The sequence below is a fragment of the Camelus bactrianus genome, chromosome 23 (assembly GCF_048773025.1).
Source record: "Camelus bactrianus isolate YW-2024 breed Bactrian camel chromosome 23, ASM4877302v1, whole genome shotgun sequence".
NCBI lineage: Eukaryota > Metazoa > Chordata > Mammalia > Artiodactyla > Camelidae > Camelus > Camelus bactrianus.
In genome coordinates this window covers 21,057,259-21,081,444 of record NC_133561.1, presented here as the reverse complement: position 1 = coordinate 21,081,444, position 24,186 = coordinate 21,057,259, and the positions used below count along the sequence as shown (strand labels likewise).

Sequence of the window (24,186 nt, the reverse complement as noted above, 5' to 3'; positions counted from 1 at the left end):
GAAAAAATGTGGTACAGTAAAATCAAGAAACTTGCCCCAAATTGCAAGTCTCCTAAGTGGTATTGCCCAATTCAAACCACATTCTTATATCTATAATATGAAAGTGAAAAAGGGAAAGAAGACGGGGGAAATATTGCTCAGTCACAAAAGTAATTTAAAGAGGCTTTCTTCTGATGTCATTGTATCTGTCACCAACACCCTTGGGGGACAATTTAATGAAACTCTTAGAATTTAGATTTTGGGTTTTAATAGAACTCTCCATGAAAGGAACCAGGGCTCATTGGAGAGCAGACAATATACCATGTCTCAGACCAAGAAAATTCAATAGGGCTGGAACAGATTATTGTTGCCAGAAAGCAAAGCTGCTTGCAGAGATATCCAGGAAAGCGTCCAAATGAACGAAAGACAGCTCTTAGTAGCCAAATAATAAAAATTGGGGCACTACATTTGCAGTAACATGGATGGACCTGGAGATCATCATACTAAGTGAAATAAGCCAGAAAGAGAAAGAAATACCATATGACATCACTTATATGTGGAATCTAAAAAAAAAGGACACAAATGAACTTATTTACAAAACAGAGACAGATTCATAGACATAGAAAACAAACTTATGGTTACCAAAAGAGAAAGTGGGGGAGGGATAAATAAGGAGTTCGGGATTGGCAGACACTAACTACTATACATAAAATGGATAAACAACAAGGTCATACTGTATAGCACAGGGAACTATCACTATCTTGTAATAATCTGTAATGGAAAAGAATATGTATGTATATGTATAACTGAATCACTATGCTGCAACACCAGAAACTAACACGACATTGTAAATCAACTATACTTCAATTTTTAAAAAAGGCCAGGGTATTGGAAGTAAATTTTAGTTACTAAGGACAATGGCAAGGGATGGGACTGATGGTTGGGAGGTCTGCTAGGCACAAAAGAAGGAGGGAGAGAGTCCTGGAAGGTAGAAGGTAACGCTGCTTAGAGCGATAAGGAGGGAGTGGACTACGTAAGAAAAGTTCATCAAATTAAAATGAGAAGATGGTGGACAAGGGACTGTCCCACTGGAGACTGGGACTGGATTGGGATACAAGGAATCACAGGTGCCCGGCCTCCACTCTGTGCTTTGGAGGAAGGTGAAAAAGCAGAAGCTTCTCAGGATGAGGCTAGGAAGCATCTAGATACCACCAGGGTAGGGATATCAAAAGTGCCTGCTACAAGGCTGAGAAGGGAGGCGAAATGAAATGCAAGACACAGGGGAAGAGACTGCGGAAGAGAGGGAGATAGGGAGAGGCTACAAGTTCTGGAGAAGACAGCTGCACGTGGAGGGGTGCAGCCTAGTAACCAGGGTAGTGATTCTAACCACCCAGGGGAAGGGAAGCAGGAGAGTGGGTAGTCATTGGAAGAACACGTTCCAGATGGAGGGAGAAGCAGTGTTGAGACATCGGGATTTAGTTATGGATTGAGACAGAAGAAACTACTGGATGGAAATATCAGTCGTATGAATTAAAAAATAAAATTAGATTAAATTATAGCTTCCCCCTAAGGGCAAAGAGGTATAATTCCTTAGAATTATAAATAATTAGTCCTTTTTTTGTTGAAAACAACTAACACCTGGTAACGTTTGTTAAAAAGTTCTGGGTATTTTGTCTTAAAGAAGTTGGCATAGTTTGACCTTTATGAAGTTGCTTTCTAGGTTCTGGGGTTTGCCATTCAAGGTACCCAGCAGACTTCATTACAGGCTGCGGTGAGGGAGTGGGCAGAGCCATTCTACTGAATATGTAGGAGTCATTGGCCCCTTGCCGACAGAATGTTTCTGTAAGTCATGTAATGGGATCAGCACAGGGCACTGATGCAGACGGAGTGTTCAGGAGGAAGATGATGATGGCCTGCTGTGCTATTGCCTTCCTTATGATCCCAATAGAGTTATTCTCTCAAATTCAGTCTGGGAAGTAAATATATTTAGAAACACCTATCTCATATGAAGGAATGAATCTAAAATGTATACTGGCTTCTCTCTTATATCCTTTGTTCTGGATAATGCTGTTGCCTGGTAATGAGATTATAATGCATCATAGGTTAAAAAAACACAAAACATCAATTGTCTTTTCCAGATATTTTTTGGGTGCCAGACATTCAACCCTTAAAGCAAAATATCCAGGACAAAAACTCACATACACATTACCACGGTGTGGTTGAATTTAAGCTAGAGAAGAGGGACACTTGGATACTTTCCAAAGGGGAAAAAAATCTATTAATTGAACGAACTCATTAAAATTCACTATAAGCTCTAATTCATAATAACTGTTGTAACTTTATGGCCTCACTTCAGCTTTGCAGCAACACATATATAAAAATACACCTCTTATCTATCTGCCTTCTCTTGGTACTTTTCTACATCCTCCTCCCAACCTCAAAAAATAAAGGAGCACTCAGGGAAGAGGTGGATGAGGAGATTTATGGGGATAAAACCATACTGCGATGGCTGTCAGTCAGAAATGACCCCCGGGAAATGCTATTTGATGTATCTGAAGAGAGATAATACATAAATATAATGTAACTTCTGGATTAAAAATAAACTGTGTGCTAAACTGGGAGAGACTGAGGAGGCCTGTGGCATCTTCTTGTAGACATGTTTATTTATTTAATCCCTAATTTTAAGTTGAAATTTTTCCTGAAATGTGTGTTTAACTTCCAATTGACATCACAACCAGCACAGCATCCTTTGTCCATTGGGGCATTCGTTTTTGCCAAGCTCATCATAGAACAAATCAAAACCTCATACACAGAGGTCGCCAGAAATGCAGACTGTTACAAAATTTAATTTTGTCAACACCACTCCTCTGTACAGAATATGCCCAAATGGTAAAGTGAATTAAATCATTACTCATTTTTTTATTCCCTTGGTCTAACTGACAGTGAGAGCATCAGTGTTGAGAGAGGTAGGACTCAGCTTCACTCAAGGGGAAGTCGGGGGACCATGTGTGTTTACGGTAGTTTTTCTCTCCACCGTCCAGGGCCCTCTTTGACTTCCTTGCCCACTCCCTAAAAGAGAATGTTTGAATTTTTGTTTGTTACCTCTTACCGACATTTATTTTGACAATTTTTTTCTGACAGTCCATCCTCATCCTCTCCCATGATGTCCACGGCTGAGAATATCAGTGCAACGAGAATCGCAAAGCAGCACACCAGGGCAAAGATCACGATGCACTTCTGCTGGGACTGCAGGAGAGAAAAAAGATTAGGAAAAGTCAGCAGTCTTTCGCTGAGGAAACTCAAGATGAGACATCTTTTCAAAGTTCCATGCAAAACCCTTTGGGGACAATTACTTTCGTCACTGCCAGAAAAGGGCTGCTGTCTAGGTGAGACGCCTAAGACTTTACACTGTATTCCTCAGTACAGCCTTCAAACCCCTGCTAAATATGTGAGAGCCTGTTAAAGAATTCAAGTGCTGCATCAAGACTTCCAAACGAGTTTGCTCTTCCTCTTTCTAATCAAAAGCAGTCCAGAAAAGATTACAGGACACTTCTGAAAATTAAAAATGAAACACAAGGTGAGTCTATAATTATTCTGTCCCCTGTTATTATCACCATTTTCAAAACTCTATGCAAACTGCGTTCAAACTTTGTATCTTCTTGCTTTTCCCATCTCATCTTGCTCTAAGATCTTTATGGTGATGGCTTCAGGAAGGATGCTCCGGGTGGTCAGTACGAGTTCTGCACTTTGGTCAGAAAATTGGGTCTATCAGATGCTAGCATGGTGGGTTATTAACCAACATAGTTCATTTCAAAACACTGAGCACAATCTTAACCAGTGTTCATACTCTTCATACGACTTTCACTTAGAATCACAAGCCTAAGTTCCAGGTGGTCAAAGTGAATCATGTCCTTATCTTTAGGCTCCACTGTTATAATTCAAGACCTCTCTGTTTCCAGGGGTTCACGGTCAAGGGTGGCAGAAGACAGGGCCATGATGACTAGGCAGGAGCCATGGCCACTGGGACAAAAAATTTTGCCTGCATTCCATTTATTAGATAAATCTAGATGGGGAAATAGGAAAAGGGTAATTTTTTAAAGTCTTTGTGCGGTTGCTAGGGATTATTTACAGAAGGGGAGAGGGTGATCTTTGACCAGACAGCCAGGAGCACTTTCTTAGTGATGGGATACATATAAGCAGGCCCCCCCACCCCTGCACATGCACGCGCACACACATACATGCACATACACAAATTTCAGACTTTTGTTGAAACCAGCTGGCTTTGCCCCCTCCTGCCACTCCTCCTGCCTTTCATCCCTACAGAATCAACAATCAAGGAACCTCCTGAAGCCAGGTGCCCAAGTTGTCCGGGGGAGGCCTCAGGTTACAGTTGACAGAGAAAGATGTAGTCAAGAAATAAATGGTATTTCTGTGAGTAGGCACTATCAGCGCAAGTGGTTGTTTCTTTTTCGTGTTTTCCAGCCCTCCCTCAGGTCTCATATCACAGCAGAACCTGTTCCAAGTCCATTCCTGCCTGTCCTTGTGTTCTCCCGCTGCACGTTCAGAGAGGACGTAGGGGAAAGCCCAAGGAAGACACACCACGGTTCTTCTCACCAGGGCTCTGTGGCGCTCTGATGGACTGTTTTATTCTTGCCACGCCAAGCAACTTGCACAGAGCCTGACAAATAGAAGGTGCTCAAGAGACAGTTACTGTATGAACACAAGAGTGAATGCATGGAATGAAAATCACAACGCACACTTCTCAGGATGGAGAGCTCTCAAGACTTAGTTGTGACCTTCCTGAAAATTGGCTTGTATCCATCTTTTAGGGATTGTTAATCTTGTAGCTCATCCTTGTTCACTCTCTGCTGGAGCCAGAAGCACATTCACGGGCCATGCTTACCAACTATGCGCAACTCTGCAGAATAGATTATGCATCCACCTTGCCCCCTTACTTGCCATTCATCCCCAATTCCTCACTAGTTTTATTTTAAGAAGCAGCACAGTAAACTGGTTGAAGGTTCAGACTTTGGAACAAGATTGCTTGGATTTTACCACTTACTGGTTGTATCCCCCTGGGCAAGTTATTAGTCTTTGTGCTTTAGCTAGTTTCCTTGCCTGTAAAATGGACACCATCATCATCATAATCTCTTCATGGGGTTGTTATTAAAAATTAAATTAAGTGAGGTACTATATGTAAAGTACTTAGAACAGTACCCCCCAAAATAGATAGCACTAAATGACTGTTTGCTTTTGTTAGTGTATTGTAGTGCATGCATCTCTGTAAGCGGCCTTGATTATTTTGGGGAAACAAGGTAAAGATATGAACAAACAAAAAACAGTTAACTAAAACTGTAAGCACATAGAAGAGAGAGGCTGAGAAAAAGAGAAACAGAGAAGGACAGGAAGAAATGACAGAGAGAGAAAAGAAATGTGAGATGGAAGTTTTCTAGGATAAAATTGAGAAATTGTTCTTTCTAGCCCAGTGTCAGGATTCAGAGCTCTAAAGCAGCATTTCTGAAACTCAGGCATGTATCTAAATCACCTGGAGGGCTTATTAAAATGTACGTTGATGGGCCCTACTTCCAGAGTTTTTGATTCATCTGGGGACCCAAAATGTGCATTCATAAAAAGTCCCCAGTAGGGGCTGATGCTCCTGGCCCAGGGGCCATACTTGGAGGTATCAAAGTGTCATCTCTACTAAATGCTGCTTAATATATGTTCACCCTTCAAGATAACCTGCCTATAGTAGTTTATTTTCAAACATTAAAGGGATCATGATAAATACACTCTATTAATTTAAATGTAAATCTTGAGGTTTATTTTCTTCGTGGGGGCTTAAACATAATTTTAAATGATTAAAAAAATTTTTTTAAATAAATTTTCTTCTGCCCTTTACTTTTTATTTATTTTAATGATACTCTTTACTTGTATAATGAGAAAATGTTTGCTGTTAACTATTTTGAGAAAAACATATAACACGAAAAAGAAAATAAATCACCCAGAGTCCCGCTCAGACATAACTGCCATTAATTAATATTTTCTTTTGGTTCTTTCTACATCTGCCTATCCAACAATCTGATAATGTTATGGCAGGCTATACAGTTTCATTCTGCTTTTTGTACTTAATCATGTTTGAATGTCATTAAATGTTCTTTTAAAGCATAGTTTTAGATGTGTAATATTTCACTGTGTGGAAAATTATTGTCTCCTTTACTCACAAAACTTTCCTTTATTTTTTTAAACCACTTATTTTACAACAGAAAAAAAACATTTTCCCCATTTTATCTATTTCTCTATAATTTAGAAACAGAAACAAACAAACAAAAAGCTTTTAGAGTGACTTAAAATAATGCAATGATATTCACATTGATCAGTCCAGAAGAGACTCTAACCCAGGACAATATAATCAAACATTATTTTAAAAAGAATCTCAGAGCAGCATAAATATAACATGTTAGATACAGAGCAGGAACTTGGTGAATGAATTCTAGCGAAGTTAATACTAAATGCTTCATCTATACCAGCACTGATTCCTTTCCCTTGATTCTGATTTTTATCATAAAACAGTAAATAAGAACTCTAGTTAATTTGTGTGCTACTGACATACTTTGGTGTAATAACCCTCACAAATTTCTATTAACTTCTATTAATTTAATTCTACATTATAAACATCTACTAAGATGAACAAGCGAGTTATTTTCATTTTAATTTGTCAAAGAGGAGAAATTCGGACTCTTGATATTCATCTTCAAACGTCTCCTTGAAACAATGTACTATAACAATCTGAGGTCATACCACTAATTTCTTCAGTCTCATTTATTTTCCAACTCATCAAAAGTGAAAGATTATGTTCAAGTGATAGCATACAAGCCTCATAAATGAGACCAAACTCCAGGTTACTAAGAGATTTACTCATTTTCAAATCCTTAACAGATCATTTCAGACCATTCAGGAATTAATTTGAAACACACTTTCTTGTTTGTATTGAATTGAATCAAGGAAAGCAAAGTTTTAAAGAGAACCCATAAACATGATTACCACCTAAACTGCACTGATGACTCAACCCATTAAAAGAAAACAAAATTTGAAATGCTATTATATAGCATCGGTCAATCAGTACTTTTCACTGCAGTAAATTGTTTCACTGAAACAATTTTGAAAAGACTTGCTTGCTTGATCAAGAAATAAATCTAATTATGCTGACACTGAAAATATTTGAATATCATATCCTTATCAAATATATTATAGAAAAGGAGATGTATAACCTCTAAGTGGGGAAAGAGTATTAAATTTAAAAATTAGAAGTATTATAAAATGTAGATGCAAAAATTAACCATAAATTAAAATTATTCATATTCTTTTTCATTTATTTACCATGACTAGTTGTTTTGAACAAGATCATGGTAAAGTCTTAAAAACTACAATGTTTATGTATGCAGATTTTAACGCCCACGGAGATGGAAATTCTAGTACAACTAGCACCACTATTTTCCATGTGAAAGATATGCAAACCAGGTCTCAAAGACACTTGGTTACTGAGCTGTCCAAGGTTACTCAACCAGCTGGAGACAGTGCAGGGATTTAGGTAACTAAATCTCAAGTCTTTAGATCTGTTTATAGATCCAAATGTTTCCTTTTTGGTTTTCTTTTCTTGACTTCATATTCTACTTAGTTTTAGCTATGTTTATTTTATCATTATTGTTAGTTTTTAGTTAACAAATTCACATGGTGGTCCATTAGTACAGAAATGAAAGTTGGGACATTTGACTTTGAGCTGTGCAGCCAGGGCATTCCTGAATCTGTATGACTTTCCTATGATTCTAGATGTGTTCCTATCCTGAATTCTTAGGCATGTGCCTAGAAGACAGGTTACTCAGAAGATCCACCAAATTACATTCCCACCAACAGTGTAGAAGGGAATCCCTTTTTTCCACACCCTCTCCAGCATTTATCGTTTGTGGACTTTTTAATGATGGCCATTCTAATTGGTGTGAGGTGATATCTCACTGTAGTTTTGATTTACACTTCTCTGATAATTTGTGTTACTGAGTATCTTTCATGTAACCTATTGGCCATCATCCACTATGGAAAACAGAAACAGACTCACAGACATAGAAAACAAACTATACCACAAAGCTACAGTAATCAAAACCATATAATACTGGCACAAAAAGATCACAGACACATAGATCAATGGAGCAGGATAGAGAGTTCAGAAATAAACCCATATGCTTATGGTCAGTTAATCTACAACAAAGGAGGCAAGAATAAACAATGGAGAAAAAGACAGTCTCTTCAATAAGTGGTGCTGGGCAAACTGGACAGCTAAATATAAAAGAATGAAATTAGAACATTCTCTAACATCATATATAAAAATAAACTCAATATGGATTAAAAACCTAAATGTAAGACCAGATACCATAAAACTCCGAGCAGAAAACACAGGCAGAACACTCTTTGACATACATTACAGCAATATTTTTTCTGAACCAGCTCCTAGAGCAATAAAGATAAAAGCAAATATAAACACAGGGGGCAATTAAACTTAAAAGCTTTTGCACAGCTAAGGAAACCATAAACAAAATGAAAAGACAACCTTCAGAATCAAAGAAAATATTTGCAAATGACATGACTGACAAGGGACTAATTTCCAAAATATACAAAGAGCTCATACTGCGTAATATCAAAAAAACCAAACAACTCAATCAATCAAAAAAATGGGCAGAAGACCTAAATAGACATTTCTCCAAAGAAGACATCCAGATAGGCAACAGGCACATGAAAAGATGCTCAATATCACTAATTATTGGAGAAATGCAAATCAAAACTGCAATGGAGTATCACCTTACACTGGTCAGAATGGCCATGATTTAAAAGACTACAAATAATAAATGCTGGAAAGGGTGTGAAGAAAAAGGAGCCCTCCTACACTGTTGGCGGGAATGCTAATTGGTGCAGCCACTATGGAGGACAGTAAGGAGGTTCCTCAGAAAACTAAAAATGGAGTTACTGTATGATCCAGCAATCCCACTCCTGGGCATATATCCAGAGAAAGTGCCAATTCGAAAATACACATGCACCCCAATGTTCATAGCATCACTATTACAATAACCAAGACATGGAAACAACCTAAGTGCCCATCAACAGATGAATAAATAAAGATGTGAGGTGTAGGTGTGTGTGAAATATATAATGGAATATTACTCAGCTGTAAAAGAGGATGAAATAATGCCATTTGTAGTAATATGGATGGACCTAAAGATTATCATATTAAGTGAAGTAAGCCAGACAAAGAAAGACAAATATCATATGAGATCACTTACACGTGGAATCTAAAAAACAAGATAAAAATTTTATTTACAAACCAAGCATAGACTAACAGACACAGAAAACAAACTATGGTTACCAAAGGGGAAAAGGCTGGGGAGGGATAAATTAGGAGTTTGGGATTAACAGATACACATTACTATATATAAAAGAGGTAAACAACAAGAACCTACTGTATAGGACAGAGAATTATATTCAATTTTTTATAATAACATATAATGGAAAAGAATCTAAAAAAATATGTAAGTATACCTATAACTGAATCACTCTGCTGTAGTGTGAAAGTAACACTGTAAATCAACTACACTTCAATAAAAAATAAAATTGAAAAAATATATATTAAGATAATGCATGAGACAACTAAGAAATTTCTCACTTACAGTGAGAAACTTCTGGGAGAAATATGTGCTCTTTTCTGCCTTTGGAATGTTTCAGTGGAAAGGCTTAATTCTCTCAACAACACTGCTAAGCAGTTGTCACTCTCACAAACCAGAAGATTAATGAGATACGAGCAATCTGCCCAGGGACCAGCTTCTGATAAGTGGCAGAAATTGAATGCAAACTCAACACAGCAAGCTCACCAAACCACAACAAAGCAGCAGTATCCTCTGATAACATTTCAAGGGCTCCAAAAATCTCCTTCATCCCAAATAACCTTCCTGGAAATTTCTCTTTGTGTTGTCTGAACACTCCAGAGCCTCACATCTACCTATGCATTTCTTCATCCAAGTTCTAAACTGCTTTATTCAAGCCCAGCTAACTTTGAACAATTTTGATCTTTAGCTCTCATGACTGAAGCAGGTTAATTCTTTTTCCAACTTTATCACTTCTGTATTCAAAATACTTGAGGTCATGCCCTGGGAAATATCTATCTGTTTGTTTGTTTGTTTGTTTGTTTATTAGGGGGGAGGTAATTAGGTTTATTTACTTTTTAAAGGAGGGAGTGGGGATTGAACCCAGGACCTCATGTGTGCTAAGCATGCACTCTACCACTGAGCTATACCCTCCCTCTGTGGGAAATCTTTTAAATCAACTTGTTTCTGCCCTTCTGCTCTCACTATTCTACATTTTCCATTCAAAACCATTGTGATCATCCACCTTCCATCATCATATTCACCCTAGGGCCTGTGTTCCTGCTGCTTTGGGGAAGGAGGTGTATTCGGTACCTCCAGGGCTTTGCTTTATTTACTACCCAAATTACACGCTTTGACCTTGTGATACAAGTCAAATGCCAGCTTGTGTGCAAATGACTGCCTTCTCTGTTGAACTCCAGGTACATGTGAACTGAAGAATAAGCATTCCTCTAGAGGTTACAGTACAACCAAATCCTACCTCCAACCAAACTTCACTGCTACACACAGATCTGCACAAAAAGAGGGGGGGGGGAGAACTAAAAAGAATGAGAGAGATAAAAAGGTTTTGTATACTGCCAGAGGTGTCCAACAATAAGACCAGATGATGTCCTTGAGAATTTCAAAGATGGGATGAAAAGTACATTTCTTCTGTGCTGCATGATTATTTAAAAATGCACCTGGGATTTGTTTTCCTCAGGAATGGTAAGATGACAAGGAGACAACTGCTTTCTTAAGTTAAGAGCTGATCACTTACAATTCCCAAGAGGATGTGGGATAAGCTACACCATGCAGGGACACATGGAGACACACCAGGGTCAGTCAGGAGGCAGGAGAGAGGGGAAAGCATAGGCCACAGCCTTTGTTGTGATTTCCTCGGGAAGAAATGGGTGAGGCAGTGTAGGTAAGTTTGAGCAAGGATTGGATAGTTAAGATTAGATAGTTTGAACAATTTGGGTGGGCTCTGGGATACACGGTGGTCTCCAGTTGTCTGGTTCCTGGCCCTGGGTGATTTAGGGCAGAACAAATATTGGTTTGGAGTATGAACATATGATAAAATGGTTGGAGACTGGGGCTCTGGATTGGCTGGTTTACATATGAAAGGTATACCCAAGGTTGCTCACTATCTCCAGAAATTAGCTAGCCCTTGCAGGGGCGTTCTCTCCAGGATGAGTAAGGCTCTAAGATGTCAAAGAGTCAAAAAATAGAGAAGGAAAAAAAAAAAAAACCTATAAATACCAGGATTAATACTATAATGCAACAGCCTATTTTTAATGGAGGTACTGAGGATTGAACCGAGGACCTTGTGCATGTTAAGCACACCCTCTACCACTGAGTTATACCCTCCCCCACAACAGCCTTTCAATTTCAACCCCGAAATAGTATAAACCAGAAGAAGATCTGGAAACTCATCAGTTCCAGTGAGCCCACAGTCCCATTGTTGGTGGCCTACAAATCCACAGCATCCACCCTGACCAAAGGATACTGCCTCATAATGAAGCCAAAAACTCTCTCTTAGTAACATGACAACCCACATTGGAGTTGGAATCCAATAGACATAGAATGATGTCATATTTATGACAAAATCACCAAGGTCGGTGTTGTGAATTACATACCATCTTGTTTAACAGAATATTCTATATTATCTTATATGTTATTCATAACATTGAGTGATGTCCTCATTAACAGAAGATAAGATTTTCAGTAATGATATTTAATTGAAAAATAATTATTTAAATGAAAGGCTCTTCTTAGAACTGGTAATAAAGCTGCCAGTCTATTTTCGGACAGTGTAGGCTAGGGTTGAACAAGATACAGAAAGTATCACTAGTAGGAGGGTGCCTCTCCTTTGAAGCCCAGGTCCAGTGAAGGGTCCCCACAATGGAAATCAAGACTTTTAATGACATTACCTATCATTTCATAATAAGCACTGCGGTCCTCGGATATGAACTTGTCTTTGCAGAGAGGAACAATAAAATAATGAATGAAGTAAATTTGGGTATACTTTAGTTCCCCAAACTAAAAATTAATTCAGTCACACATAAATAGGATATTTGACATAGAAACATTTTGGAACGTAGGTTTTGCAACAGTCTGACTCCCTAATGATTAAAATTCAGGGTTGAACAAAATTCATTCCTGAAACAAATATTTATTTAGAGCCTATCAGTCTTAACACCATCCCAGGCCTTGGAGATTTGGCAGCCAACAAGATGGATATGGGCTCTCCTCTTGAAACTTCCATTGTAACAGGAAAGGCAAACAATGAGTAGGTAACCAAACAAAAAGCAAATTGATGTCCACTGTTCAGAAATGCTATGTAGAAAATGAACAGGCTGACATGACGGTGACTGAGGGTTAGCACTTTTTGTGGAGTGGTTAACGAGGGCCTCCTTGAAGAAGGGACATTTTATCTGAGCACTGGAGGAGCTAACCAAGTGAAGTCGAAGGAGAAGGGTCCCAGGGATTGGGAACAGCACATGCAAATGACTTTGGATGGAAATGCACTAGGTTGTCATCCAGGAGATAAGACCAGAGAGGAAGCAGGGGAAGAACATAATGGCCATAGCTAATGATATGCATTTTATACTTACTAAAATAGAAAACCATTGAAGGATTTAAGGCAGGAAACTGGCATGCTGTAACTGAACTTCTTTTTCTCTGAACCATTTGAGAACAGGTTGCCAACATGATGTCCCACTGCCCTTGAACTATTTCTACAAAACAAAAATACTCTCCTACATAACCATAGTACAAAACCAAAGCACAACCATTAAAATCAAGACTTTAACACTGATATAATATTCCAATCCTCAGACCCTTTCCAAATCTTGCCAACCCATAACAGATGGATTCAATCCAGGACCATGTACCGGCCCTAGCTGTCATGTACCCCCAGTCTCCCTCAATCTAGAAAAAAGTCCCAATTCTAGATATATTTAAACTTTAGCAACTTTCCTTAGAGAACATTTGTAAATATATTTTCCAAAATTAGGACTCCTCCTATTTATTGCAGAAAATAAAGATTGCATGGAGTTACCCCTGTTTCTGGGGATAAATCAAGGCCATATGAAGAAAGTTTAAATAAGATGTGGAGAGAAAAGAACACCTGAAAACTTCTTATGTATTTAGAGGTGCTCTATGCTTCCAGGTGCATGGAGGACCCAGCAATATAGCACCTACACGTTCAGCCCTGCAGCACAGATTATTATACACAGGCCAAGGCGAAAATTAACACTCCATTTCACAGACTTAATACAGCTCGTATATACTAAACTCTTGAGGGCTGTGTTTCTCCAGGGAAGCTTCTCATTGCTCAATCAAAAGCCAGGAAGTGTTCCACAACACAGACAAGCTTTTCTGGCTGAAGATACTAACATCTTGTTGAAAACACACCTCCAACATGATCACTCAGCCCACGGCAAGAAAGATTGTGCTCTCTCCATTCACAAAACCTCAGCCACCCTTAGCGTATCCTGACGTCTTGCTCCATATGCTCTTTACAAAATCTGTTTGGTTATCAATCACTAATGCTTTCTGGAATCTCTTCTACTGTAATCATAGGTGCCGCTGCTTGGTAGAAAGAACATAGATCTCTGGAATTTAAACTTCCAGTTTTGAACTTTTGTTACACATGCTGTGTGATTTTGAGCTTAGTCATGTCACTTTGCAAACGTCCAGCACTGCACAAATGCAAGTTATTAAGCATAAGGCCATTTAGAGATCTTCAGATGTGTGTGGGCGTGGCCTATGACAGAAAGATCAGATGGAAGCCATAGAAGATTTCTATACAATATCAGGACATAATTCAAACAGTAATTGTCCAAACTTTCAACAGGTAACCTAGACCCCCTCACTAACAGGGCTCAGCCGAGGGAGATGACACTATTGGGGGAGCTATAGAAGGGGCACATGCATTGAGCAAGAGTTGGAGTGACAGCACCCTAAGGCTCCTCCCAGTTTGAAGATTCTGGGAGACTTTCCCTTCCCCACGTAGCTAAACCTTCTCTCAATAATTAATTCACAAGCTGGAGAACAAGACTGTGCAGGATACTTATTTACATTCCTCACTTGCTTAGCGCTGCGTTCCATCCATGGTAGGGGCTCAATAAATATTTGTTAACTGATTGAGAAACGCTATAATAAGTGTCACTGTCCTGGAGATTTTCTCAGCTTGAGTAGAGAGAATTTATGTGAAAAGAAATAACTAAATTGTATGCATCCAACATAAGTATTATCGAATCCAACTTGTGTTTCAAAAAGATGTTGGCACTCACTTTTACATGTCTTGGGAATGCTTCCAAATTAAATGAATTCTAGACAAAAACATAAGACACAATTAGGAAAACGCTGGATATATAAAATTAGCTGAGCCTATTCATTCTTTCCTAGAAGTTGAAGCCATACTACTAGGGAATAAAGCTATATTTTATCTCAAGAACACTTTTGATAGTCATAAAGCAGAAAGAATTTTCTTGATTAGTTTTAACTGTTGCTTTGGTGGGGTGGGAAATGTGGTTAAAATATTTTTTTTTTAGGGAGGAGGGTATAGCTCAAATGGTAGAGTGCATGCTTAGCATTCATGAGGTCCTGGGTTCAATCTCCAGTACCTCCTCTAAAAATAAATGAATAAACCCAATTGCCTCCTCCTTCAAAAAAATTTTTTTTAAATCCTTATTGATTATCATGGTTTGTCCGATATATACTGATTGCCCAACTACTGAGGCTCAATGAAGGACAAAATGAGGAAACTCATGGTACCCGCCTCTGGTGAAAAACAAGTTTGTCAACAGGCCTCAACCGTGGAGCAAGTAAATGCATAATCCTTACACTCCAGATAAGGAGATTAAAATTGTTTTCACTGTTCTTATAAAGCAGCTACTATACACTGAGTCTATTTACATCCATATAACTGTACATAAAAAGACTGAAGTCATCACAGGAGTTAAATACCCCTGAGTTGAATTACCCTGATTTTTCAGATAAGAAACTTGAAGCTCAGGCAAGAGTGGCTCATCATGAACCTAAAGCCAGCGCGTTCTCTGATTCCAAGACCCGGGATCGTTCCCCAGCACCAGGCTGCTCTTCCATCCCCCTGAGAGCTTCCTGCATGAGCCCCTTCTGCATATAGTATGGGGAAGAAAGACCCAGCAAAGGCATGAGCTAGTCAGAACCCACATTCATGAAGGAAATTCTGGCGTTAGTAGAAGTTACAAAGTAAGAGTAGAGTGAAGAGAACCAATACTGTCGTTTTAACTATCATCTACATGTTGATGACACCTGAATTTTTACTTCTGGCCCTGCCTCCTCTGTGCCCCAAATTGTTATCTTTAACTGCCCACCCAGCACCACCACTAATGTCTGATAATCATCTCAAACACATTTAAAAAAGCACAACTCTTAATTCCCCCACCCTAAAGCCTGCTCCTCTCCTCACTGTCCCCATTCAAGGTGATGGTGTCAGGGTTCATCCTGCTGGAGCTCCAAACTTGGAGGTGACTCTTAGTTCTTCTCTGTCTCTTTCATCCACATTGATTGCATCATTGAACTCCAGTGGCAATTACTCCTGAATGTCTCCCAAACTGGTCCCTGTCTGCCCGCCACCACTGGCAGCCATGTCCAAACCACCACCCCTCTCATCCCGACAGCGTTCAACAGCCTTCAGCATCCACTGCCACCCGCTTTGGTCTATTTTCCACCCACGGCAGCCAGAATAGTCTTCTGCAACCTGAAACCGAGTCATGTTGACCCCTCCCTCCCTCCACAGACATCTCATTGCACTTGAGATAAAACTGAGACCCTTTCCTACTGCCTGTGAGGGCCAACATGGTCTGGCCTCTGCAGGACTTTCAACCCCACATCTGTCAAGTTCCCCACTTAAGGATTCTCCAGCCACCTGGGTCTTGACATTGTTACTTCTTCCAGCCATCTACACCACCTAGCCTCTCAGTCTGAAAGGCTGTCCTTTTAGACCCTGGCATGTTGTCATCCTTATCTCTGCTCCAATGTCACCTCCTCAGAGAAGCTGCCCTTGACAGTCCCATCCAAAAAGGAGGAGCCCTGCACTGTGTACCCATGACCTGATTTACTTCCTCTGGGGCTGTTACTGACCTAAGGGCTCATTACGGTCTAGTCCATCATATCTTTCTGTCCGTGAGATCTCAGTAGGACCTATGAGACCCTGCCTGTTCTGTTCACCACTGTATTCTCCGTAGCTAGAGCAGTTTCTGGCACGTAGTGGTGTTTAGCAAACATTTCCTGAATGAATGAATAAAGGAATGAATGAATGAATGAATTAGAGTCCCAGGTTCAAGGGTCAAGGGAAAGAATATATTTGTTTTCTAAATAGAACATTCTCCAACATAGGCTCTAGCTCATGTGATATTTCTGTTCTTTTCCAATGTTTTAATGCCTTCCTTGCCATCAATGTTACTGAGAAAATGACTAAGAGATTTCAAATCTATTCATGCTGAGAAAACGGTACAGAATACATTTCAGGAACAAGGTTAGTCAATTATGTTTGTGTCAGAATATCTGTAAGATATAATTTATCCTAAACTTGAGATTAAATGAAACAAATAGGATTATTCATAGTTTTATAACTCTCATAATAAAAACAGAACAATACAGATACATTCTTTTGCACAAATCTTTACCACGCTGACCTCCACTGCATAAATCAGAAGTTTTCCAAAGAGCTGTTTTTCTTTTTTTCATGTAAGATGTCTTGTGCATTGTAAAAAGATGGAAAAATATAGAGCTTTGAGGGAAATGATTATAGATGCTAAGGTAGCTCTATCTATATGACACACACACAAAAATAATTTAAAATGTGAATAATTAGACAAATTATATGATGGCCTCCCATGGCAAAAAACACAGGAGCACTGGAGGCTGATCAAAACTTGGCCATCACAGATGAACGCTTCTGCTCAAAAGCAGGCTACGACACAAACCACTGAGGTTCTGTCTGCAGAAGCAAATCACACGGCCAGGCTGGACCACAGGGTGTGGGGGGATCACCAGGCAGGTAGTGAGGAAACAGAAATAATCATGCAGTCCCTGACATACAAAGAGTAAGTTGAGAGGACTTCAGCAAGTTCCGGGGGAAGCTTCTAGAAGGCAATGATCTGAAGAATTCAGTCTCACTCATTTGCAAGTTTCCCCAGAGGTCGTTTGTATGTAACTTTGCCGATGATTTTAAAATATATTATGAATGTATTACAGGAGCTCAGCTTTTTAAAGACAACAAGACACGTTTTCTGAGAAAATAAAGAATCCTGATGAAATACAAATATTTTCTCCAGTGAGGGTTCTATGAGCTTGGATTTGGGGGCCACCACATTTTCTTAAGGCAGGAGTACCTCGTCCCGTCTTTAGAAGTGCAGTAAAATTCAGCTGAAGAGAGGGGAAGCAACGTGACTGATGTAAAAGATTCACTGTCCACAGGGTTTCTCCCCATATTCTAATCTGGGCTCCTTCTGGAAGGTCCTCACTTTTCGGTCAGCTTCCTTAGTGTTCTTAGGGGGAAGTCTGTCCTTTTTTTGCTAGAGACACTTTGTTTTTATGCAAGGCACAAGTCTCATCGCAGATAAACGGGAAGCACTAAATATACGTGTTCTGCTCTCAGCATATTTTCCACGGGGAAGGAGGGCAGAAGGGAAAGAGCACACACAGAACATCTGCTACAGAACCAACTGCCAAATTCATGGCAAGAAATGCAGAAATGCTTGGCTGGTGCAGCCTGTGTGGCAGGCTCCTCTTCCTGGGACGGGGAAGAGAGAATGTAGTTCAGGACTAGACAAAATGAAAAAATGTTTATAAAGGTGGATAAGCACTGCAAATTGTTATAAAGTAAATTTCCTAGTAATGGCAGGATTTTCACAGGGTTCTTCAAATACAAATATCTAAATATATTCTATATAATATGTATAATATATTATACATAAGATATATAATTTGTAATATGAATACATAATATAACTGTCTTTAAATTGTAACCTCAGTATTTCACTAGGTGATGATGAGATTTATTTAGGAAAAGTGGAGTTCAATTTTTCTGAAAGCTACCTTACACTCTTGGGAAATGTTTTTGCTATGACAGATAACAGTTGAATCTGGACACCTGGCACCTACAGAACAGGACTGAGAATACAGTTTTGTGAGTATAATGTTGGCTACAGAAAAGCTAAGCATAAAAGTCACCCCGGTTTCTGCTTTCTGTACTAAGCACTACGGGCGAAAAAGAAGTAAAAGCTGAAGTTCCTGTCCACCGCGAAGTGACGACCTAGGAAGGCAGAAAAGGCATATTTCAAAACAGTAACCAAGAGCATCTGTGAAAGGCTAAATGTGCATCAACAACAAATCAAAACTAAGGAAGTAGAAAAACAAGGTGTGGCTGTGCACGGCACACAATAAATGCAAACGCATCAGAAAAAACCTGGAGATAAAAAACCAGTTCTAAAGAAGAGCCTTGTGGTGAACTTGAAGGTGAGACAGGGTGCGGAGATAAAAGTGGGGTGGCCCTGCAGGTCAGAAAGCGAGGACACGTCTGTCCTCCTCATGTCTGGGAGGACAGGACAGCATGGGGAATATATGTATGACCATACGCACCCTACAACACCTTACACTCAGACACGCGACACTAACTTGTGACCTTGGGCAAGTCACTTGGACGATTTGGTCCTTAGTTTCTTCATTTATAAAATGGAAATAAACCCAATAGCCATCTTACCAGGTGATTATATCCACAACATACGGATGTTAATGGCTTAGCAGAAAGCTGGCCCTCACACGGGCTGGCGTTTCCACTCTTTCTTGGACAGCTGGGTTCCATGAGAAGGACACTGTCGTGTTCACTGCTCCACCCCCATGGCCTAGCAGAGGGCCCGGTGCACACCGGGAGCTCAATGAATACGGCTTCCTGGAGCCAGAAACAGTCCCACAAGTGAAATTGTTCCTTCTTCCACTTCCACTGTCGTCTGCTCAAGTCCTCCTGTGGAGGGAATAGTTTAAACATTTCTCCCCTGGACAGAATTAACGTCAACAAATTCCTCACACCATGTTACTTTTTATGTAAAAAGCAGAGAAGAAATACTCAATAAAAACAATAAAACAGTAATAACACTGCTGAACACCAGCGGCTGTAACCCGCTCGGCTTTGCCTTAATGTGAAATTATGAGAATGAACTTCTGTGTTGATGTTCCCTCCCGCACAGCTTCCTCTGGCCTCCTGCCTTCTCGCACAACCTCCTTGTTTCCCATTTACTTTACAACGCCCTTCAGTCCAGCTTCTTCCCTGGCTGCAGGGTGTCCTCCATATGCTAAATCTAAGGGCTCTTCAGAGCTGCCAGCCTCCCTGAGGTCCCTACCACACAGTCCTCTTCTCACTCTTTCCAGGTAAACTGAGCTTATCCTGTGACTTCAGAGACCTGGTATTCAGGTGGCCCAAGCCGCTTCTCTACCATGAATCACAGATGTAATTTCCCAATGTCTCCAGAACACTTCCAGAAAATTTCATATGTGTAAACCTCAGGTCATTACCCCACCTTCTCTTTTTCCCAAATTTATTCCAAATGTCTTTGCTCATTCATGGGAAAAACTCAGAAGGGTCCTCAATTCTTCTCTCTCCCTGACACTTCAGATCCACTGGGACATCAAGTCCTGAATCTTCACCTGAGAAATTGCTCTTAAATTCCTCTTTCAGACCCACTGCCTTGCCTTAGTTTAGAGACTGTAATTGCTAATAGCTTTTCAAAGGCCATAAAATAAGCTTGCTGCTTCAGGGTATTCATATAGAAGTTCATAGACATCTCTCTTTTTTGATGTCTATAGGAATAAAAACTTCACAGAGTAAAATGTTTCCTAATATTTTAAAATAACTGTAAATGTGAGGCAAATCTCTTCCATGTAAAACTTAGGAAATGCAATGCAAACAACAAAACAAGTACATTTTTGTGGCTTACACAGATCTATTCTTGGATTACAGGGCAGAGACTGACTAATTATTAACCAAGCTTATTTCCTCTTCTTGGGATGTGGTTCGGATGCATTTCCCAAGACCTGTTGTAGTGAGGTGTGCCCATGTGCCTGAGTTCTGGCCCATGGATGTGAGGAGAAGTGATGGGCGTGTGCCACTTTCCCTGTGTGACCCTCCTTGCTTTTTATCCTTCCAGGGCGAGATGCAGTTAAGTAACTTAGAAACCACGTGTTAAAGGAGACAGAGCAACAAGATGGAAGAAGCCTGGATCCTTGAATTACTGCTCAGAGAAAAGCCACTTGCTAATCAGGAAACTCACTTTGAACTTCAGTTGAGCAAGACATAAGCTTCTTTCCTGTGAATCTGTAATTGGTTCAATATAACATGATTTAAACAAAACTTACATCATCTTTCAGCATGCTAAAAGATTGGGGAAGGGGGGATAAATAAAATCCTATTCTATGAATCACAGATTTTGACTTTTACCTGTTACAATAGCCAGAATTTCTTTAATTAACATGTAATTACAGGTTAGAATTATTATCCAGTACATTAAGTCATTCATTTGGGGTATCAAATGTCTCCAGGATACTACAGAAAGTTTCTGGAGTTTAACTCCAGAGGATACTGTCAATATTAATTATCTTGTTACTATTAACAGCATTGCTAACATTAACAAGTAATACTGTCACCTTGGTGTCTGTCTTCATTCTTTCACCAGAAGGAAGCATCATGTCTTCTAAGTTATCCCAACCATCGTGTCACACATACTGATAAGCATAGAAATCTTGAAAGGGTTCCTTCTACAGTGATTAAATAACTACTTTTATACCACGGTAACTATAGGAAAAGTCAAAAGCACAATGACGGCAGATGGAAACATAAAAGGCGTTCTAAGTTCATCTTAATACTTTTGCATCCAGCAGATCTCGCACTCCTGGAAATTTTACAAAGCTGAAACTCCAGCATCCCATATGGGAAGCTAATTGCTTTCCTTCTTAGCATATTTATTCTGAGACCAGTCTGTGCATCATTCCGAGCAGATTGATGATTAGCTGACAGAACTGTTTCATCCTGCCTACTGGAACCAACAGACAGCAGAGAGCCTTTGAGAGATGACTTTAACTGCCTCTCCGTACTAGAAATGGTCCGTTGTCTGTTTACCCAGTCTTTTCCCCATTTTAATTAGCAGATCTGATTAACAGACATTCTTCAATGTTCTCGATAAATAGTTTTTCTGTAGTCTAAATAACAAAAGTATGAGCTTAAAGATGGGAGGAACATAACTGCAGTCAGACCAAGAGCTAAATCCACATAAATGTCTCTAGAGCCAAAGTGGTAAAAGTTTCATCCTAAAAAAATTTCAGACTTCCAAATACCTTTCTGCGATTTAAAACAATCAGTTTATTGTCTCCATTTTAAGCAGATACACTGAATTCTAGCAGATTGTTAGAAAAAAAGAAGGGTGCCACAAAAGCCTCCTCCAAGAAACAACTATTTTAGACTGTTTGATACAGGAAGCATTTAAATAAATAAAAACACACTCCACTGAAATTTGGTGGATGACAGAAATGAAAGCCAAAATCGCTTCCTAGTTTGCTTTCAACTGCCTCGGCTTATGAACCAATGGCAGAGTCTCAGAGTTTTGTTCTATATGAGGACATGCTAACTCTCTGGCTAGCAAAGTAGCTCAACTACTTTTCCAGTATTTATTCTAAAACAAAAATTATTTTACTAGGTACAAGTTACCAGTGAACAGTGGTTAGAAAAAGGGATGGGTGCTTCGGTCCTAGTTTAAAAACTCCTGAAATAGTTAATCAAGCAAATCCTTCTGTGCCAAATGTCAGATTATCTTTCAAATTCAGAAGCAATAACACATGACCCCAATGAGTTCAGCTCTCTGCTGCAGGCTGTCTGTTCATTAAATGTCGTATTTAACTTAAGCAGCCACTCCTTATCTTTTATTTTCTCTGTACTTTATAATCCAACATTGTGGTTCTACATTGGGGGGAAAAAAAAACTTGTGGAACAAACTTGCAATTGTACTCATTTCAATTTTGCTAGTTTTAGAGGAAGCAGGGAGGAAGAGGATGCCGGGAAGAAGCTCCGATGATAAAAGTGCTTGCTGGTTCAGCCAGTGCAGAAGGTTTCGGTACCACAAAGGAGATGACAGGACTGCTGGCTTAGTTAGGGTGGCAGTCATGCCCTCTGTGACGGATAGCGAGGCTTCCAGGCAAAGGTTCTCACTCTCTGTCTTAAACACCCTCGTTTGAAGAGGGACCTGGTCCTGCCAGGCTGGATGACATTTCACGGTCCCTTCAAGCCTTATGATGCCATGGCTCTGTGAACAGCAAGTTCCACTTCAAAGGTGAATGACCACGAAAAAGTCATCCAATAAGATGTCACAGCAATATTCAAATGAAACATAAAACTTGAACTTGAAAAAGTTCAAACAACTCTCAAAGCCAAAGAGAATTTCTTTTGGTGCTGCTCCAACATTAATGTTTGCCAAAAGCAGTTTAACTTCAGTTTGGCAGAAAACATTGCATTTAACACAGCAGTGAGATCACATGCTTTCCTGAAATCATTTAACCCATAGGAAAGCAAATCAGCGGCCTCAGTTTAACTGCAGGGACTGTAAACAAGAATGGAAATACTCCTCATGCATTTAACAGCATGTCTTCAGATATCAGTAACAGCCCCAGAAAATTGTGTAAAATATTTTCATTGGTCTTCTTGGTGATTACCGTTTTTATTTATCTTGAGTGCATTCCCAAAGGCATCTAAATCATGTTTAGATTTGATATTCTTTCTATATTCAAGATTAACCACTACATCTGCATGTTTCAATCACCAGGGGATTTGGTCATAAAGTAAAAGCAGATATCTGAATTCATGGCTTAAAATGTTCATTGACCACACTCTTCCTCCGACCAAATAACATTTATGGATGCAACAATGAGTGAAAATATTTATGATATGAATACAATTTTCTTCCTAAGGGAAATTCAGAATTCATTTTAAGTAGTTTTTTTAGCCAACTTACCCTCCACCCCTACTGCCCCACCACCTCCAACACACAAAGACACACGAAGTTGCTGTCTCCACTCCCCAGCTTGACTGTGTAAATCGTCAGCTATGCTTCAGTCCAGCTGCCTAGACATTATTTCAGTGCTTTCTTTACCACTTTAAGTTTCATGAGTCTGTTATCAACCAGGAGTCCAGGAACAACACTGGAATCCCATGTAGAACCCCCGGTGCCCTGCATGGACACCAGGCTCAGGACATGGCATCCCCACACTGCAGTCTGCTCAGGCTGCCATAACACCGCAGAGTGGTTTAAACAACAAAAATTTATGTTCTCCTAGTTCTGGAGGATGAGAAGTCCAAAATTAAGGTGCTGGTTGATTTGATTCTTGGTTAGGGCTCTCCTGACTGCAGACAGCCACCTTCTCACTGCATCCTCCCATACAGAGACCTCTCAGAGGTCTCCAAATACCATCACAGTGGACATTAGGGCTTCAATATATGAATTTTGGGGGGACACAGACATTCCCTCCATAACACCTAGAAATGACCACAAACCTTCCACGTGCTCACGATACACACCTGACGTGACTCCTACTCCTAGTGCTGCCTAGTGTCTCTGTGCAGATGCTCTGGCCCTCGCTACAACAGGAACCCTGTCCTACACTGCCCAGGACGCAAAGCCCCATGGTGGTAGTCACTCACAGGTACGTGTCTAACTTTCTTGTTCTGAGTGTGGTGCTGGGTTCCCCATCACTGTGCTCTAATCAACAGTGGGGTCTGGATGAACTTGGAAATGGCTGGACCCATGAGCACTGTGCCCCCTCTTCTGCCTCCAGCGGCTCCAGAGTGTGCCTCTCAAGTTGGGTCTCTGCTTGTGCCTCCTCACCTGAGCTGCCTCACCAGGCAGGTCTTGTACTTGGACCCTGCACCCCCGCTGGCCCTTCCGTCCCTGCGTGCCCTCAAGCTGACCACGAGCCTCACATCCAAGCCCTAAGCAATTCTATGTGTCTCCAAAGA

At 40.0% G+C, this 24,186-nt stretch overlaps 1 protein-coding gene across 2 annotated transcripts in view; it reads right to left on the bottom strand.

Annotated features, from left to right (window-relative positions):
• PLD5 (phospholipase D family member 5) overlaps positions 1–24,186 on the bottom strand; it is a 214,309-nt gene that overhangs the window by 130,251 nt on the left and 59,872 nt on the right. Inside the window, exon 2 of one of the 2 annotated variants that reach the window (XM_074351772.1) lies at positions 3,089–3,225. In XM_074351772.1, coding sequence (XP_074207873.1) covers positions 3,089–3,225 — 137 coding nt within the window. Of the gene's footprint in view, positions 1–3,081; positions 3,226–24,186 lie in introns of those variants that run through there. The other variant, XM_074351773.1, reaches the window with a different exon arrangement.